General features: G+C 43.0%; 1 protein-coding gene across 10 annotated transcripts in view; it reads right to left on the minus strand.

The window, feature by feature from the left end:
- The window catches only part of Gbf1 (golgi brefeldin A resistant guanine nucleotide exchange factor 1), a 156,417-nt gene extending 139,641 nt beyond the window's left edge, over positions 1-16,776 (minus strand). For 8 of the 10 annotated variants that reach the window (XM_059257070.1, XM_059257068.1, XM_059257067.1 and 5 more), the window contains exons 1-2: positions 16,499-16,776; positions 4,425-4,530 (exon numbers count right to left, since the gene is read on the minus strand). In XM_059257070.1, coding sequence (XP_059113053.1) covers positions 4,425-4,520 — 96 coding nt within the window. In that variant the 5' untranslated portion in view covers positions 4,521-4,530; positions 16,499-16,776. The remainder of the gene's footprint in view (positions 1-4,424; positions 4,531-16,498) is intronic. The other 2 variants (XM_059257072.1, XM_059257071.1) reach the window with 1 other exon arrangement.
- Positions 16,777-20,728: the final 3,952 nt, after the last annotated feature.

Genomic DNA, 20,728 nt, shown 5'->3' on the forward strand with positions numbered 1-20,728 from the left:
AGTGCTGAGAACTGAACTTGGGTCCTCCAGAGCAGCAGGCAGTGCTCTTAACCTCTGAGCCATCTCTCCAGCCCCAGATAAGAATTTTTTTTAATTTTAAAAAGAAAAGGGCATTAGATCCCTGGAACTGGAGTTACAGGTCATTGTTAGCCACCATGTGAGTGCTGGGAATCAATCTGGGGTCCTTTGGAAAAGCAGCAAGTGCTCTTAACTACTAAGTCATCTCTCTAGTCCCTGGTTATGGTGTTTTATCACAGCAACAGAAAAGTAACTAAAATACTACCCCATTCCCATTATCAAGAATGCTTTCCCTTTCTTAATAAAGTGTTTCTGTTTCATGTATGTATACATTATATACATACACACACATATATATATTTACATACATATACTATACATGTATAGAGAGAAGAATGTGGTCATCTTTTAGGTTAAGCCTGTAAACCTAATTGCCAATTGGAATAAAACAGAAGTATCCTTGGATACCAAGAACAAATCTGAATTCTTATTATTCTCATTATTACTGGAAACATGACTATTGTTTTAATTAGGGAGACTTTTTCATGTTTATTTGTGTGTATGTGTATGTAAGGGCACACACATGTAGTAGTTAGAGGACAACCTGTAGGAGTCAGTTCTCTTCTTCCACCATGTGAGTTCCAAGGATTGAACCCAGGTGATCAGGTGTGGTAGTCTGAATGAAAATGCCCCCATAGGCTCATATGTTTTGAATGCTTAGTCACCAAGGAGTGGAACTGTTTGAGGATTAGAAGAATTAGGAGGTGTGGCCTTGGAGTAGGTGTGGCCTTGTTGGGGGAAGTGTGTCACTGGAGGTGGACTTTGAGGTTTCAAAAGCCCGTGTCAGGCCCATTTTCTCTCTCTGTCTGCTGCCTACAGATCAGAATGTAGCTGTCTGCTACTGTTCTAGTACCATGTGTGCTGCCATGTTCCCCGCCATGATGATAACAGACTAACTGCAAGCCCCCAAAATTAAATGCTTTCTTTCCTAAGAGTTGCTTAGGTCATGGTGTCTCTTCACAGCATAGAACAGTGACTAATACATCACTGTTTATCCACTCCTTATCTACAGCTTTATCCAATCACCCACCTTGCCAGCCCTAGGTTGTTGTTCTTTTAGTCTACAAAATAATGGGTTTCAACTAGAGAGTGGTGGTGGTGCAAACCTGTAACCCTAACCCTTCAGAAGTGGAAGCAAGAAGACCAGGAGTTTAGGCCGGGCAGAGGTGGTGCACACCTTTAATCACAGCACTCAGGAGGCAGAGCCAGGCAGATCTCTCTGAGTTTGAGGCCAGCCTGGGCTACAGAGTGAGTTCCAAGAAAGGTACCAAAGCTACACAGAGAAACCCTGTCTCGAAAAACAAAATAAATAAATAAATAAATAAATAAATAAATAAATAAATAGATAGATAGATAGATAAGACCAGGAGTTTAAAGACAGCTACATACTAAGTTTGAAGCCCTGTCTAAATAAACAAATGTAATGGGTTTCATTATGGCGTTTTCATATATATGTCATTATACTTTGTTCTTATTCACTACCCCCCACTGCCCTCTCCTATCCTCCCAGCCTTTGTAGCTGGTTCTCCACTCCCCTCTTCTTTTCTTTTGATTTGTTTTATTTATCATGTATAATGTGTGTATATATACATCACATGCACATGTGGAAGTCAGAGGACAACTTTATGGAATTGGTTCTCTCCTTCCATTTTTATGTAGGTTTCAGAGATCAGGATTTCAAAGCAAACACATAACACACTAAGCCATCTTAGCAGCCACTGGTTTTATGGTTATTTTTTTCTTCTTCTTCTTCATTTTCATTTTGATGCATGTGTGTGTGTATATACATGTTCACAGACATATGGAGGCCTGACGTTAATTCTAAGCATCTACCTCCATCACTCCATCTTATCCTCAGAGGCAGAGCTCTCAGTCAACACCAGAGCTCACTGATATGGCTACTCTCACTAGCTAGCTTGCTCCAGGTATCCCTATCTCTGCCTCCCAAGGCTTGAATTGCAGGCCTTACCCTCTCAGCCACTTCACCAGTCCTGGACAGCCACTAATCCTTTATATGTGTTTTGGGGATCCAAACTCTAGGCCTCTTGCTTGTACAGCAAGTGTTTTAACTGCTGGACCATCTCCCTAGCCCCTGCCCTTTTAAGACTTATTTTTATTCATGTGTATGTCCACATGAGTATATGCTACAGGCTGCAGGAAAATATTATAAGAACTCAGCTGGTTATGGCAAAGCCACTACCTGAAGGGATCAAGGAATTCCTCCAGAGGAAGCCAAATTCCAGGGAGCTTTTGGTGTTACTTGGCTTGTTATATATCAGCTGTCTTCTGTTATGAAAATCATGTGTGCCTTCATAGTTTTCCCAATTGATTTTTCCCTAAGAAGTGCTAACAATGTGGACTGATCTCTCTCTGGACATATACATTCCAGGTATTTGGAGAACAGCCTCAGGAAATGCTTCCTTCCCCACAGCCCATCCATTTCTCCCCTTTCAGCACTGGAATCAGATATCTCCCTTAGCCACTTTCAAGGACTAACAGAAATAACAGTCCAGACCACCACATGCTAGTCTCCTGATTTAAGGTAAATTCCAAAAGGAGATACCGCCTTAAGTAATAGCTTTACACAATTTAGCTCGAACCTCCTTTCTTACAGCCTTAATAACTTTATAACTTCTTACCTAACCACTTCTCAGAATGTAGACTGAGAACATAGATCTCCTTTCTGATATACTACCTGGACATTAGCACTCAGTTGACCTCCTCTTTTACCACTCCCATTTTGGATTGTAAAAGAAAGCCTGGTGGTCACTACCTGAGGAAAATTCTTATCTGCTTTTATGACCCCATAGAATTCAAGCCTGGTGACCTTGCTCAGCCAGAGGATTGCTATTGCTTGGGTTTATAACTGGATTCATGAGAGACTTAGAGGGAACGGAGAGAATAAGGAGACAGAGAAGAGAAAGGAGAATGGAAGAACTAGATGGGTAATAATTGGAGAGGAACAAACTGAGACGGAGAAGAACTAGATTGAAAGGCTAGAAGAGAGTACTAGAGGAATGAGATGGAAGATGAGGAAGAGCTAGATGAGGAAGAATAAGATGAGAGAGGAGATGGGAGAGGAGCTGATATGGGAAAGAACTAGATGGATGAGAACCTCAAAGGGGCAGAACTAAGATGAAGGAATTAAGATAGAACCTAGAGGGGACAGCAGACAAGTGTAGAGAGAAATCAGGCAAGAAAGGAGCTAAAAATGAGAGCAGAATAGAAGCTTGTAGAGAGAGAACTGACACAGAATAATAAAGTGTATGGACTAGGAGTTTCGTGTACATAGATTCATTTCCTTTTATCAAAGATTAATTATCAGTTGGTTGTAGATAGTCCCCTGGGAGGGGACTATCGAGGGGCTAGACCCCCATAGTCTCCGATAAGTAGACAGCATATGTGTGCAGGTACCCAAGGAGGCTAGAAGAGGATATGTGATCACAAGAGAGTCGTGAGTTGCCCAACATGAGTGCTGTGAAACAAACTTGATCCACTGGAAGATTAGCAAGTATTCTGAACTGGTGAGCCATTTCCAGCCCCAAGTCCTGTTCCCTCCCACCACCCCCTGCTGTGGGATGGTCTGTATGTCAAATTACTCTGATTGGTCAATAAATAAAACACTGATTGGCCAGTGGCCAGGCAGGAAGTATAGGCGGGACTAACAGAGAGGAGAAAAGAAAGAACAGGAAGGCAGAAGGAGTCACTGTCAGCCGCCGCCATGACAAGCAACATGTGAAGATACCGGTAAGCCACAAGCCACGTGGCAAGGTATAGATTTATAGAAATGGATTAATTTAAGATATAAGAACAGTTAGCAAGAAGCCTGCCACGGCCATACAATTTGTAAGCAATATAAGTCTCTGTGTTTACTTGGTTGGGTCTGAGCAGCTGTGAGACGGGCAGGTGACAGAGATTTGTCCTGACTGTGGGCAAGACAGGAAAACTCTAGCTACAACCCTCCCCTTTTTTTTGGTTTTTGAGACAGGATCACAAGTAGCCCAGGTTAGTTTTGAACTCAGTATGTACCAAAGCTAGCCTTGACATATGATCCTTTTTCTTCTACCTCCCACGTGCTAGGATTATAGGAATACACCACCACACTGAGCCAGCTCCCTGTTCTGCTTTCCTGTCACATATATTCTATTGTTCTCTTTTCTCTCTCCTCCTTCTATGAGGTCCTATCCCTTTACTTTTTACATCACCTTTCTTCTTTCATCACATACGTGCGCACACACATGCACACACACACACACACACACACACTTAGTTGATTGCTATTTTTACCAAAGATGAGATCCCTACAATAACTCAGTGACCAGAATGTGTGCCCACTCCCCACTTACCAGTGGTATATGGGTGCTCCATCGTGCATTTCGTTTGATGGCACCAACAACAATGTTAATTTCTCCTTGAATGATGTAAATATTCTTGTCCACCATCCTGACAAACCTACCAGAACAGTAGAAAAGATTGGTTAATATCTTTTCCCTTTAGGGTTTTTTGCTTGTTTAGTTGGTTGGTTTTTGTTATTGTTGTTGTTTTGGGGTTTTATTTTGAGACAGGGTTCCTCTGTGTAGCCTTGGCTGTCCTAGAACTCACTCTGTAGACCAGACTGGCCTTGAACTCAGAGATTTGCCTGCCTTTGCCTCCCAAGTGCTGGAATTAAAGGTATATGCCACAATGCCTGGCTTTTCCCTTTCATTTTATGTATATGAATGCTCAGCCTGCGTGTACATCTGTGCACCATGTACATACCCAGTACCAGCATAGGCCAGAAGATCCCCTACACCTGAAGTTACAGATGGTTATGAGCCACCATTTGGGTGCTAGGAATTGAACATGGGTCCTCTAGAAGAGCAACAGGTTTTTTTAACCACTGAGTCATCTCTCCAGCCCCAAGATGGGGAATTATTAAAATAGCTAGCCATGGATGGTGGTACATACCTGTAATCCCACCTACTAGAAAGGCTGAGGCAGAAGGATTGAAATTGCAAGGTCTGCCTAGGCAACTTATCAAGCCCCTATCTCAAAATAAAAAATTTAAGAAAGGGGTGGGAGGGGTTGGGAATTTAGCTCAGGGGTAGAGTGCTTGCCTAGCAAGCACAACAACAAAAAAACAAAGAAAGAAAGAAAGAAAGAAAGAAAGAAAGAAAGAAAGAAAGAAAGAAAGAAAGAAAGAAAGAAAGAAAGGAAAGAAAGAAATGGGTGGTAATGTAGCTTAGTGATAGAACACTTGCCTAACGTTCATGAGGAACTTGGTCCAAAATCTAGCACTATCAATTAATTAATTAATTAATTAATTAGGTCACCCAAAGCATACTCATGATTAGCCTAACAATGTGAGAAATGTCATTTGACTTTCTAGTACCAAGATTTTCCACCTATAATACTAAGATTAAATCCATCTTGAATTATGAATCTAACTACCTGAAAACTAACTGTCCTAAAAGTCTCTGGAAGTTCCAAGTAGTTCAAGATACAACTCCAAACTCAACAACGCAGCAGAGTGTGATAGTGTACACCGTTAAACCCAACACTCTGAAAACAGAGAAAAGCTGAGTCTCTGTAAATTCAGAGGCAGTCCAATGCACATAGTGAATTTCACGGCAGCCTGGGATACATGAGATTTTGTTTCAAAAAACAAAAAAATTTAAAAAAAAATTTTTTTTTGGAGATAGGGTTTCAATATGTAGACCAGGCAGGCCTTGAACTCACAGAAATGCCTTCCTCTGCCTCCTGGGTGCAGGGATTAAAGCTGTGTGCCACAAAAGAACAAACATTTCTTTAAAATAAGCAAAAGAAATAAAATAATGAAGGTTGCTAAGAAGAACAGTTTTAGCCACTGTGGTGGTGTGTGCCTTTAATCCCAGCACTTGGGAGAATGAGACATGCAGATCTCTGTGAGTTCAAGGCTAGCCTAAGCTACATAGTGAGACCCTGTGTCAGAGAAAGAGAGAAAAACAAAAGCTTTTTGGTTTGGAATCACTATTGAATGTGAACTTAAACACTGCATGAATTCTGCCAAGGCAGCTCCAAGACACTGGCATGATGACTCGGAAGTTCTAAAACCTCACATGCACTGAGTTACTGCAGGAAATCACCAAGAAGACTACAGTGAATGCTTTTGTAAAGCTGATACTCTGTGAAACTCTGAAACGACGCTGAAAGCTAACTTAGTATTATAACTGCTCCCAAAGGAACTACTGTAGGATTGCTTGTGCTGTCCAGAATAGCACTTAGAAAAGATATTTAATTCTTTCCCCAGGTGAAAATATTGAACAATAGAATTTCTTCTGGGAAGACTAGGGATGCAGTTTAGCTGGTAGAGTGCTTGCCTAGCATGCACGAGCTCTAGGTTCAACCCCACCACCACTTACATGAACCAGGCTTGATGGTGACCGTCTGTAATCTAGGCACCACAGCAGGTAGTGGCAGAAGGACCAGGAAAAGCAAGCCATCCTTCATAACACAGCAAACTGGAAACCAGCCTGGCTTCATAAGACTCTTTCCCAAAAAACACTTTTTTTTCTTGGCATAGAGTATATCCTAGGAACATGCAACAACAAATTTGCCACTTCCCATTATTTAAAAACTCCTCAGAGTCTGGTATGGTGGCTAATGCAAGTTAACACTGGTATTCAAGAGTGAGTTTGAAGCCAGCCTTATCTATATTATCTATATTATGAGTCCCTGTCTAAAAAAAAAGAAAAAAGAAAAAAAAGAGAGTTCAGAACTATTGCAAAGAAAAAAAAATTATTAAACTTTCTATTTCTAACACTATTTATGTAAGGAAAAAAAACCACTCATGCAAAACACATAGTTATTTTTTGAACATGTGATATTTAGCATACAAAAAGCTACATTCAGACTAGTGGTGCAAGGGAAGACTCTCAGTACTTCCCAATCCTATCTTCCATGCTTCTGCTCATGACTCCTATTATAAAACGGATGTTTATTAACATTTTACTCTTATTTCACTGACATGTACCTTTAAATAATATACAATATCATTCTATGTTTTATGTGTAATTAATATTTTATATATTCTTCTGCAACTTGCATTTTGATGTTTTATCTAGGAGTCATCCATGTTGATAAGTACAGTTAATATATTTTGTAGATACACACACACACACACACACACACACACACACACACACACACACACAATAAAGCATCTAAAGCTGGGCAGTAGTGGCACATGCCTTTAATCCAGGCACACAGGAAACAGAGGCAGGCCAGCCTCTGCAAGGTCAAGGCCAGTCTGGTCTACACAGCAGCCAGAGCTATACAGAGAGATCATGTCTCAAAAAAAAAAAGAAAAATGGCCGGTGAGATGGCTCCGATTTTGAGCACTTTCTGTTCTTTCAGAGGACCCAGCTTCAGTTCCCAGCACCCACATAGTGGCTCACAACCATCCATAGGCACGCCCAAGGTACACAAACATACATGCAGACAAAACACTAATATACATAAAATAAAACTTCTTTAAAATTAAAATTTTGTTGTTTTATTGTTTTTGAAGACAGGGTTTCTCTGTATAGTCTTGGCTGTCCTGGAACTCACTCTGTAGACCAGGCTAGCCTCAAACTCAGAGATCTGCATACCTCTGCCACCCAAGTGCTGGGATTAAATCTGTGTGACACCAACTCCCAGCTTTTTTTTTTCCAAGATTACATTTATTTTTATTTTACGAGCATTGGTGTTTCACCTACCAGTACGTCTGTGTAAAGGTTTCGGATCCCCTGTAACTGGAGGTACAGACAGTTGTGAACTATCATATTGGTGCTGAGAACTGAACTCAGGCCCTCTGAAAGAGCAGCCTGCTCTTAAGTACTCAGCCATCTCTCCAGCCCAAACTAAATTTTTAAGTAGCTAAATATTTCATATTTTACAGAGATGGGATCCCCAGAAAATGCAAGTCATGAAAACCATCAAGCTAAGCATGGTGGCACATGCCTTTAATCCCGGAACAAGGGAGGCAGAGGCAGGCGGATCTCTGAGTTCGAGGCCAACCTGGGCTACAGAGTGAGTTCCAGGAAAGGCTCAAAGCTACACAGAGAAACCCTGTCTTGAAAAAAAAAAAAAAAAAAAAAAGAAGAAGAAGAAGAAAGAAAGAAAGAAGGAAGGAAGGACGGAAGGAAGGAAGGAAAGAAAAAACCAGATATCCACACACAGAAGAATGAAACTAGAACCCTGTCTCTCATCTTCCACAAAAAAGCCAACTTCAAACAGATCAAAGCCTCAAAACTCTGAACCTGTTAGAGGAAAAACACTTCAGGATATAGATATAGGCAGGGACTTTCAATGAGAATGTAGTCACTCAGGAAATAAGGCCAACATGATAAATGAGACCTTGTGAAATTGAAAAGCTTCTGAACAGCAAAGGAAACAGTTAATTGAGTAAAGATACAGTCTACAGAATAAAAGAAAAGCTTAACTAGCTATACATCTGATAGAGGTCTAACATCTAAAATATACAAGAAATAACAACCCAGAGCCAGGGAGATGGCACTGTCAGAAAAGCAGGAACTTGAGTTCAGATTCACAGAACGCAAATAAGGAACATGACAGCAGGTACCTGTAACCAGAGTGCTGGGGTAGTGGGGACAAGAGGACCCCTGGAGCTTGCTGGCCAAGCCAGTCTAGCCAAATAGGTGAGCAGGTCCAATGAAAGACCCTCATCTCAAAAATGAAGATGGAGAGAGATGGCAAAGGGCACCTGACATTGACCTCCAGCCTCCAAAGGACACATACGCATGTGTACCTACACAAACATGTACAACACACATGCTCACACAAAGAAGAGGGGAAAAAAGGTTTCAAACAATCCAATCAATAGATGGGCTAGAAAATGAACAGACAGTTCTCAAAATATGAAATACAGCCAGGCGCAGAGGCAAATGGATCTCTGAGTTCGGGGACAGCCTGGTCTACAGAGTGAGTTCCAGGACAGCCAGGGCTGAAAAAAATTTTTTTTTCTTCTTTATACTTCGCTGGTGGAACTAGTCTAGCCACATGGAAGTCAATATGGAGGTTCTCAAAACACTAAAAATGGGTCATTCATATGACCTGCCATATCACTCGTGGGTACTTAACCCTAGGGACTACTTCAAGACAACATAACACAGAGATACTGGAACATCAATATTTACTGCAGCCCTATTCTCAATAGGTTCATTAAGGAACCAACCTAGGTAACTGACAACAGGGGAAAGAACAAGGAAAGCGTGGTGTAGGAATATACACAATGGGATTTTCTTCAGTCACCAAGAACAGAGTAATATCATCCCCAGGATTTTGTATCCAACTGGAGATCATTACACTAAGTGAATTAAGACAATCTCAGAAAGAAATAATACCATATATGTGTATATCAAAGTAATAGTAATACTGTCTGGGGGATAAAGGGGACCAATGGGAGGAAAAGAAGCAAGAAAGGAGACAGTAAGTGGAGATGAGGGGGATGTGCTCAATATACAATACACAAGTAAATTTTTTTTAATTATTTTTTTAAATGATACTACTAAAGCCAGGTATGGTGGCACACATCTGTAATTCCAGCAATCAAGAGACAAAGCAGGAGAGGCAGGATTCTGAGGCCAGTCTAGCCTACATGGTGAAATCCTGTCTCAAAAAATCAAAAGGAAGGGCAAGGAAAAAGAATGGCTGCTCTTCCAGAGGACCTGGCTTCAATCCCCAGCATTCACGTGGTGGCTCACCAACATCCATGAGAGCTAGCGTCCTCTTCTGGCATCTGTGGGCACTGCACACATGTGGTGCACAGACATGCATGCAGGCAAACACATAAAACTAAAATTTTAAAGGAGTCCCAGAGATGGCTCAGTGGGTAAAGCACTTGCTACCAAGCCCAACAAGTCTGGTCCCCAAGACCCACTTAATGAACTGAGAGATCCAACTCCTGAAGTTGTTCTCTGACCTCCACATATGCACCACAGCACATACACAAAATACACAAAATAAGTAAATGCAATTTTTTTCATTAGAAAAAGAGGACTAGAGAGATGGGTAAGTACTTAAAGACTTGCCAAGCAAGAGTAAGGACCAGAGTTCAAATCCCCTGAATCCATATAAATGCCAAGTGGGCACAGTAGCCCACCTGTTCTAATTCCAGCTTCAGAAGGCAGAAACAGGATCCTTGGAGCAAACTGACTAGCAAGACTATGGGCAAGCTCTAGATTTGATTGAGAGACCCTGCCTTAGTGAAAAGATGGAAGATTGGAGATGATTACAGACATCAACCTTGGGATTCCTCGTACACACAGTGCACATACACAAACATGCAAAAATGTGCACACACACTATATACACATGAAAATGTAAAAAGAAAAAGCAAGAAATACGAGTAGAATAAACACTTTACAAAGTAGAAAATACAAATAACAAATTAATATAAAAGGATTATTAAGCCAGACAGTGGTGGTGTACACCCTTAATCCCAACACGGGAGAGGCAGAGGCAGGAGGGATGTCAGGGATTCAAGGCCAGCTTGGGCCATATACTGAGTTATAAACCAGACTGGGCCGAGCAGCAGTGGCGCATGCCTTTAATCTGAGCACTCAGGAGGCAGAGACAGGGGATCTCTGTGAGTGCGAGGCCAGCCTGGTCTACAGAGTGAAATCCAGGACAAATATCAAAACTATACAAAGAAACCCATCTCGAAAAACCAAAAAAACCCAGACTGGACTAACTAAAGAGTAAGATACTAACTATCTCAAAAACACAATAAATCTGACAATACCTTAGTAAGACCAAATGGCTAGAGTATCTAACTAATAAAATCAGTTTGAATAACAATTTGGGATCATCATGCCAAGTTAAAGAACTTCATATCCTTTATCTTAGCAATTCCACTTCTAGGTCTAGACCTTACAGAAATAAAAAAATTCTGAAAAAAATTCTGGCAAGGGGTAGGTGTGGTGAGACTAGTCAGTAAGGCAGAGCATTACTTTTGGTGATGATCTGGGGTTGTTTTTTGTTGACAGGTTGATGGTTGGTGTTTTGTTTGTTTTTAATGAGGACCTTGCTCTTATAGATGACCTGCAACTCAAGACACTGGTGCCTCAAGTCTCCTGAGTGATGGATTACAGGCATGCCCACACACTAAGCTCAGCCTTTCTCAAGTCAGGGTTTGCTCCCTCTTTGCCTTTGCAAAAGCTACTCCCTTTTTTTCAGAATGTTCTCTCCTCTCGGCCACTTTTGTAAACTCCACCTCATTTCACATTAAAATTCAATAATGGGGGGGGGGGGCGGCGGTAGTGGCGCACGCCTTTAATCCCAGCACTTGGGAGGCAGAGCCAGGCAGACCTCTTGTGAGTTCGAGGCCAGCCTGGTCTCCAAAGCGAGTTCCAGGAAAGGCGCAAAGCTACACAGAGAAATCCTGTCTCAAAAAACCAAAAAAAAAAAAAAAAAAAGAGGGAAAGGAAAAAAAAATCAATAATCAAGCCAAGTGGGGTAGCCCCCACCTTTAATCCCAACATTTGGGAGGCAAAGGGAGGCTGATCTCTGTGAGTTTGATGCTAGACTGGTCTACAATGAGTTCCGGGACAGCCAGGGCTACACAGTGAAACCCTGTCTCAAAAAACAAAAATCAATAGTCAAATTATGATATGCTTTTGGTTATAAGAAGAGTCTTCAGAGGCAAGACAGATATGAGTTCCAGTCCTTACTGCTTATACCTAAATGACTACAGCCAAGATCTATTTCTTTTCTTTTCTTTTTTTTTTTTCTTTTTTCCCTCTCACCCCCAGTGTTGGAGATTGAACTCAGAGCTACACACATGCTAGATGAGCACTGTACTACGAATTATAACCCTTTTAAACAAATTTCCTAACTTTCCTGAGTCTTTGTTTACAGTTTTCCACAGTAGCTATATGTGGTAATCAACAGAAAGATTAAGTGTTCAGGGCTAACCTGGGCTAAACATTGAGACCTTGTCCAAGAGCAAAACAAAACAAAACAAGAAACCCAGAAACAAAAAAAAAACTACAATTCTCCATTGCAGACAGAATGAAGCCATTTTCCCTTGGGTTTGTTGTGAGGCACCACAAGGCACTGAACGTTGTCAGCATCCACTAAACACTCTGCTTTTATGATGGTGTTTGCTCACAAGTCTTCCTCAACTCACTCATTCTCCTAAACAAAATGAGCACATCTGTCGTCAGCCCATAACACTGTGTATACAGCCCTTCTTACACAAACCTCAGCCAAACAGCGACACACATCTGTAATCCCAGCAATGGGAGGTGAAGGAAGGAGGATCCCAAGCTGCACAGTGAGACCTTCTCTCAAAAACAAAACAAAAAACGGGGGGGGGGGGGGGGGGGGGCTGGAGAGACGGTGCAGTGGTTAGGAGCAATTGTTGCTCTTACAGAGGACCTGGGTTTAGTTCCCAGCACCCACACTGTGGTTCACAATCATTTGTACTCCAGGTTTAGGGGATCTAACTCCCTCTAACTTCCATCTGCACCAGGCACACACATGGCTGGCACACACACACACACACACACACACACACACACACACACACACACACACGCAAGCAAAACACACTACTGAGCTTGGAAGAGAGAGGCACACACAAAAAAACTTACTGAACAAAAATTAGAGAAAGAGTAGGAGTTACAAAAAGTCGAATGAGGAAAAAGCAGGTATTCTGCTCTGACCAGGCACAGCTGGAAAATCCTCTCAAACCGGCTAATCAGGTGCCCAGTGTACCTTAGCTCTTCGTGCCATCTCCTCTTCCTGTGGAGATTCTGAGACTATCTCCAGAACCATATGTGGGGAAGCCACTGACCTGTCCAAAACCGCCCATCTTAGAGATAAAAATGAAACAGCGTTCCTCTCTAGCCCTCATCTTTAACCACTCAGAACACACGGGTATAAGGGTGACCAGCTTGAGTGACAGTGGAGTGGGAGCAGCAGTGACAGTCTCATACAGCCTGTCTATCTTCTAAGAATCATCCTGTACTAAAAACTAGGAAGGCTAGTCATACTGTACTCAAGTCTCCAAACAGTAGCCACCTGCTGAATAAGCAGCTGCCTTCTTCAAGTTAGGAGCCTGCATATTACAGGCTCTGCTGCTTCCTATCCATCTTCCACCTGACTCACTTCAGTCAGTAACATTATCTGTCCGACATGCATTCAAATTTATAACTCTTGCTTATAAGATTTGTCCTCAACCAGGCAGTGGTAGCGCACACCTTTAATCCCAGCACTCGGGAGGCAGAGGCAGTCAGATCTCTGTGAGTTTCAGGCCAGCCTGGTCTACAGAGCGAGATCCAGGACAACCAAGGCTACACAGAAAAACCCTGTCTTGAAAAACAAAAACAAAAACAAAACAACAACCAAAAGATTTGTCCTCATACTTCCACACTTATATTTATATTGCTTCTGTGATCACAGTCACTATCTGGAATAAATCATCACTTCCAGGATCATTTCCACTGCTATTGGAATTCCAAAGGAGCATACCACTCTACTATATTTTCCTTTAATTAAACAAATGCAGTTGAAACATAAAAAAGAACAACAATTTGTTACATTTATGTCATAGCTCTTCTAGCATAAAGGTAAAATGGATCTCTCCTTCTCCCTTCAACTCAACGCCACCATGAACCCGGCATCCAATCATTCTAATCAGTAACAATCAACATGAATAGAGTGTGATCAATCAGTGGTCTTCCCAGTGATGCTGTTTATAAATAGTATCTCCTCTCAAGCAGGAGCTGTGTCTTCTTCCTCTCTAGCTGCCCACTGAAGCCAGAATAAACACTCTATCAATGGGTGCTATTATTGTAAAGCAGCAGCCATCTGACTTCTAGAACATAGGAGACTGAGAGTATGGTAAGCTGGAACTAGAACTGATACCAGCTACTAAAATGTGCCAATAAGCATCACTGTTAAGACTGGAACATATGAGCCTGGTGGTGGTGATAGTGGTGGTGGTGCACGCCTTTAATCCCAGCACTCGGGAAGCAGAGGCAGTCAGATCTCTGTGAGTTTCAGGCCAGCCTGGTCTACAGACCAAGTCCAGGACAGCCAAGGCTACACAGAGAAACCCTGTCTCAAAAAACAAAAAACAAAAAAAAAAAGACTGGAACATACTATATAGTCTGCCTACAGCCACTATTTAAAAAAAAGTTTGAAGTGTAAGAAAACCTTAAAGAAAATTTATGTTAGTAAAATTATCCTTACATAGAAAATTACATTCTGCCCTCTGCCCCCAGCACTGAGGATCAAATCCAGGGCCTCTCTTTCACAGGCTAGGTAAATGCTTTATCACTGAGATACACCCTTTTTTGGAAGAGTCTGCATCTCATAAAAAGCAGTGTCCTGTACCATTCCCATCCCATTTGCTTTAAATCTATACATATAAATTATAAACACTATTCCTTCTCTTCCTAACATACGTGTATTAACACACTCATTTTCAGGAGGGCAGAGAGAATTAAGTAAGAGAAACTTGGTTCAAGGATTGTATCCTCCTAGATAACTTGCCTTCCAATACCCAGAGACAGTGTTCCACCTTGTTTCTACTTAGCATGCACAAGCACTACTGACTGCCAGGGCCTGGCCAAGCCACAAAGCCTAACCACATACTAAACTAATCCCAGGGATGCATGACACTTTGTGGGGCCCAATATCTGCTGAAAGGAACTAGGCAGATTCTACTTTTAACTTTGCTACTTTCTTTTTTTTTTTTTTTTTTGAGACAGGATCTCACTGTGTAGGCCAGGCTGGTCTTAAACTCAAATGTTCTTTCTTAAACCGAAAGTAATGAGATTATACATGTCTGTCACTACACCTAGCATATGTCACTACTTTTCAGAAGTATATAGCCAGACCGGGTGGTGCAGGCCTGTAAACCCAGCTACTGAGGAAAGATCACAAGCTCAAGGGCTACAGAACAAGTGTCCAGGCAGCCAGGACAACTTAGAGAGACCATGTCTCAAAATAAACAACTAAAGCAAGCTAAGGATATGACTCAGTGGTAGACTGCTTGGCTACCATCTGTAAGACCCAAAGGTCCCATTATTGTAAGACCATGTGTAAATTGAGCATGATTTTTCATTTGTATCCTCCACAAGGCCGACACTAGTGCCTGGTACTCTTGAAATAATGGTGTGTGAGCTTCTGCACTAAAAAAACACTACACTGTCTCTCATCTCTAAATTACTCTATCTTTGATGGACTTCCACCGATTTATAACACAGCAATGTCAAAGGTCATTCCTGGGCCATAAACTACACTCTGCTTCCTTGACTCTCACCACCAGGAGTAGAACATCTCTCATGACTTGTTTGTCTGTTTGAGACAGGGTCTCCTTTAGCCCAGGCTGGCCTCTAACTCAAGTAGCAGAGGATGACCTTGAATGTCTGACCCTCGTTTCTACCTCCTAAGTACTGGAATTATAGGTGTGTGCCAACATGCGTTTATGAAGTGCTGAGGACTGAACTCAAGACTTTGTGCATGCAAGGCAAGCACTCAACCAGCTGAACTACATCTCCAGCCCTTTTCATGTTTTCTAATCTACTAAAAATAAATAGCCCACCAGTACCAAATTCATCAGTATTCAAATCTCTCAATCTTAGCACTCAATCGAATGTATCACAATAGAGTGGCTTCCTCGTGATTAAACCGCATATCCTTAGGGTAGGTGGGAAAAAGTCACAGTGGGTAAATGCCTACCCAAAACAGACACCAAAAGTGTTTACAGCAGGGTGGTAGTGGCACATGCTTTTAATCCCAGCAACAGGGAGGCAGAGGCAGGTGTATCTTTGTGAGTTCCAGGACAACCAGGGATTCTGTCTCAAAAAAAAAAAAAAGTGTTTACATCAGACCCACGGTGACAGCTGAGCTGTCCCGTGTAAGGGAAACCTTACAGGCAGTTCCTCAGGCTGCTGGCCTCAACTCTTCTACTTCCTAATCCAGACGGCACTGGTTCATCTTTCAGAATTAATGAGGCACTTCAGTTGTATTAGGGTCGAAATCACCCAGAAGTGACAGTGTACAGAATCTGGAAAGATTCATTATCTAAAAGCCTGAAAAACCATCCTTAGGTTTGCTTTCCGTTTTTAAGGACTTCATTCTCTATGGAGTGCAGAAAGCTAGAAGAAGAGGAGTTGGAGGCTGGGTTAAGCCTAGAAAACGAGACACGATTCTGGCACCCAGAGTCACAAGCAGAGCTGGAAACACCCGTCCGGGGGCAAGGGCCTGACCTTTGGTCCCTGCACACCTCCCAACTCTCTCTCAACCAATCCTTTGGAGTCATCTCTCCCCCTAAGCCCTTCAGCCAGCCCGCTTCGCCCAACTGAAGGACCCTTCCTCCTTATTCCTTATGGCAACGTCAGGCAGCCTTGGCGACGCCGGAACTCTAGGAAGAGACTTCGCTGACCTGTCAGCGGATCCAAAATGGCGGGGCCTAGTCCCAGTCCCGGCAGCCGCAGCTCATGTCCAGCCGGGCCCCGGAGCGTCTCCCAGCCGCTTTCCCGGCGCTGGCGGCGAGTGAGGGAAGGGAAGGAGCCTGTTTTCTGGAAGTCGATCCTAACTTCAGGGGGAGAGCTCACTCAGGCCAGGATAACTGGGCCGGGACGGTCGGTGGAGCCGGCTACCTTCCCTGTCAGCTCACTGACGTGGTAACTAGCCTCAGTCTAGCCCGCTGCCTGGTAACTGAGCGGGTCCGGCCGCGCTCAGCCAATCAGAGTGTGGAACCCTGAAAAGTGGCATCCCAGCTATCCAATCCAAGAAAGGGAATCGGCTCCGGGAGGCGTGTAGTGCCCAAAGAGACCGGACCAGATTACAAGAGAACGAAGAGTAGGTAGGGGGACAGCCAACGGATACGAGGATTCTCTGACTGACAGTTATAGCAGCCAATAAAGAATGAGGAACTCTGTTGGGCGGTTAGAGAGGTGGGGTTAGATAGTGTTCGGTTGCAGCGCGCTGTTTAGCAGTGGCTGCTGGGCAGCCGGGGGAAGGAAGGCTATGATTTGCTGGAAAGGGGGCGGGGTCCGTTTTGAGAGCTTGAGCGGGCGACCCTACTCCCCCAACCACATCCTACCAAAGTTATCTGGGTATTGCTACTTTAGAGAACACTCCCTTTCCAGGCAGGTCTGGGGCCCCTCTTTCCTAAATCTAACCCATGCGATCTTTCCCATACCGTCCTGTCTCTGTGCCCCATTTTGGCTGCTCATAGGTGTGTGTACCTGTCTCATTCCAACTCTTGACTGCGTTTTCTACTCCATTCCTACCATCCAGAAATAGAGAGAACGGGGCCGGGCGGTGGTGGCGCACGCCTTTAATCCCAGCACTCGGGAGGCAGAGCCAGGCGGATCTCTGTGAGTTCGAGGCCAGCCTGGGCTACCAAGTGAGTTCCAGGAAAAGGCGCAAAGCTACACAGAGAAACCCTGTCTCGAAAAACCAAAAAAAAAAAAAAAAAAAAAAAGAAAAAGAAAAAAAAAAGCAATAGAAAGAACGGTAGCAGAAATCTTGGATATCTAACTGAAGTATCCTCATTTTCCAGAACTGGAAAAAGTTCTACTGAGGAAAGCTGGCTCCGTGCATAGCAGAGAACAACAGATCCAAGTGTGCTAATGCATCTATCCAGCCAGTTCAGGAGGGGTGGGGAATATTTAATACTTCTTTTTAAAAAACAAAAAACAAAAACCCGGGCGATGGTGGCACTCGGGAAGCAGAGGCAGAGGCAGAGGCAGAGGCAGAGGCAGACTGATTGATCTCTTGAGTTTGAGGCCAGCCTGATCTGCAATGCGAATTCCAGGACAGTCAGAACTGTTACACAGAGAAACACTGTCTCGAAAAACCAAACAAACAAACAAAAAAGAATTTGTTTATTTTATGTGTATGGGTGTTCTGCCTACATGTACTGTAGCCTGTTTGGATCTCGTGAAACTAGTTGTGAATCGCCATGTGAGTGCTGGGAATTGAACCCTGGTCTTCTGAAAGAGCAGACAATGCTCTTAACCACGGAACCATCACTACAGTCCCCCTCAATAGTTCTTATTCCTTATTCCATAGGCCTATGACTCTCAGTCCCACCCTTCCTTGGACAAATCTTAACAAATGATTGGGTGGATGGTGCATGAGGATCAAGTTTGAAGACCTAATCTCACACCTTTAGTCCACATCATTGAAAGGAAAATGGAAATTTCACCTTAGCAATGCCTACAGGTGAGACCAGAGAGCTAGCTTAGCATTTGTGTGCTTGCTGCTCTCCCAGAAGACCTGAGTTCAGTTCCCAGCATCTACACATCTTACTACCTACTGTAACTCCAGCTCCGGTTCCAGAGGGATCCAACACCTTGGGCACATATTCACACACATAACTTTGTTTTTGTTTTTGAGACATGATTTCTCTGTAGCCGTGGCTGTCCTTGAATTCATTCTGTAGACCAGGCTGGCTTCAAAAAACACAGAGATCTGCCTGCCTCTGCCTCCTGAGTGCTGGAGTTAAAGGCATATGCAACCACACCTGGCAAAACAAATCATTTTTAAAGAAATGCTCGGGCGGTGGTGGCACACACCTTTAATCCCAGCACTCGGGAGACAGAGGCAGGCAGATCTCTGTGAGTTCAAGGCCAGCCTGGGCTACAGAGTGAGTTCCAGGAAAGGTGCAAAGCTACACAGAGAAACCCTGTCTCGAAAAACCAATAAGAAAGAGAAAAAAAAAAAAAAAAAGAAAGAAATGCTAACAAGCCTCTCCTTTCAAATGACAGAGACTGCTAAGGTAATAAAAGTATCTAGAAAGTCTGGAGAGATGGTTCAGTGGTTAAGAGCACTGGCTGTTCTTCCAGAGGACCAGAGTTCAATTCCCAGCACCAACATGGCAGCTCACAACTGTCTGTAATTCCAGTTCTAGGGTACCCGACACCCTCATGCAGGCAAAACACTAATGCACATTAAAAAACAAAAAAGTATCTAGAGGTTGGGGATTTAGCTCAGTGGTAGAGCACTTGCCTAGCAAGCGCAAGGCCCTGGGTTCGTTCTTCAGCTTTGGAAAAAAAAAAGACAAAATTTAAAAAAAAAGTATCTAGAAATGGAAATGTATGAAAAGGGGGCGAGAGGGTGGTTTTCTGATTGCAGAATAAATGGTGGAATTCCTAGCCAATCTGCTGATAGAATTGAGGGAAAGCACTGAAAATGCAGGTCTCTCCATTTCCTCCCATTTATGAACAACTTGAGTCCAGAAAGTTCCATATCTAAGGCCATAGGACTGTGGTCTTGAAATAGGCATCCAAAGGCATCCGTGGATCATGGTCCTCTAAGAACCCATCAGAACTGAAGTCTGCCATGAAGAATCACCCAGTATCTTCCTGCGTTGGTGTCTTGGTCTTGATCCAGCTAAGGAGCTAAAAGATGACAGGTGAAGACAATACACCACCAAAGCACCTCATTCTCTGGAACCTCTGACCCTGTTTCTCTTCATCTGAAAACTAGGGCTTGGTCTCTGGGTCCCGTCTCATGTTGGAGAGACAACTGGAAAACCCTGTAAGTGTTTCCTAACTAAAACTCTACTCTCCCAACCCTACCTACACATGCCTCCAGACGTTAGACATCTTAAAAGCATGCGGTTGTGAATTAAAGATGGAGGTACGAAAAACCAAAAAAAAAAATAAAATAAAAATAAAAAAAGACGGGCGGTGGTAGCGCACGCCTTTAATCCCAGCACTCGGGAGGCAGAGCCAGGCGGATCTCTGTGAATTCGAGGCCAGCCTGGGCTACCAAGTGAGTCCCAGGAAAGGCACAAAGCTATACAGAGAAACCCTGTCTCAAAAAACCAAAATAAATAAATAAATAAATAAATAAAAGATGGAGGTACAGATAGATGATAGATGGATAGATAGATAGATAGATAGATAGATAGACAGACAGACAGTGATATGACAATCCTTCTGTCCTTCATAAGTATTATATATCATTTAACAAATAAAACACCTTCTTTCTAGATTTCAGTACAACACTTACTGAGTTTCTAGAAGAATAAATAAGGATAGAAGAATAAAGAAGAGGCGGGCGGTGGTGGCACACGCCTTTAATCCCAGCACTTGGGAGGCAGAGGCAGGAGGGATCTCTGTGAGTTCAAGGCCAGCCTGGGCTACAGAGTGAGTTCCATGAAAGGCACAAAGCTACACAGAGAAACCCTGTCTCGAAGAAAAAAAAAAAGAATAAGGAAGAAATGGTTCTTGCTCTCCTAAATTTTATTTTATAGATGACAACACATCAGCTGATCCCTTCAATATGGAAATGGAATGATAGAGAACATACATTAAGGGGTCATGGGAGCAAGAGGCTACACATCTAACTTATCTGGTAGTTCAGGGAAGGCTTCTCAGATAAAACAAGACCTAAGTGGAACTCAGAAGTCAGCATCAGCAATATGATTGGTTATTGTCAGGAAAGACTAGAGGTGTTCAGGACGAATGAAACTGACAACAGAGTCAGAAAGCAGAGCTCAGTGTCCCGTCACACACCTGTAAACACTGCACTCAGTATAGGCAGAGGTAGGATAATAGTTAAAAGTTTCGGACCAGCCCAAACCACAGAGCTACAGGGGCAAGACCCTATGGAAAAGGAGATGGGGAGTTCAGATCCTGAAGGTCTAGTATGCCAC

Source organism: Peromyscus eremicus, chromosome 1 (genome assembly GCF_949786415.1).
Source record: "Peromyscus eremicus chromosome 1, PerEre_H2_v1, whole genome shotgun sequence".
Classification (NCBI taxonomy): domain Eukaryota; kingdom Metazoa; phylum Chordata; class Mammalia; order Rodentia; family Cricetidae; genus Peromyscus; species Peromyscus eremicus.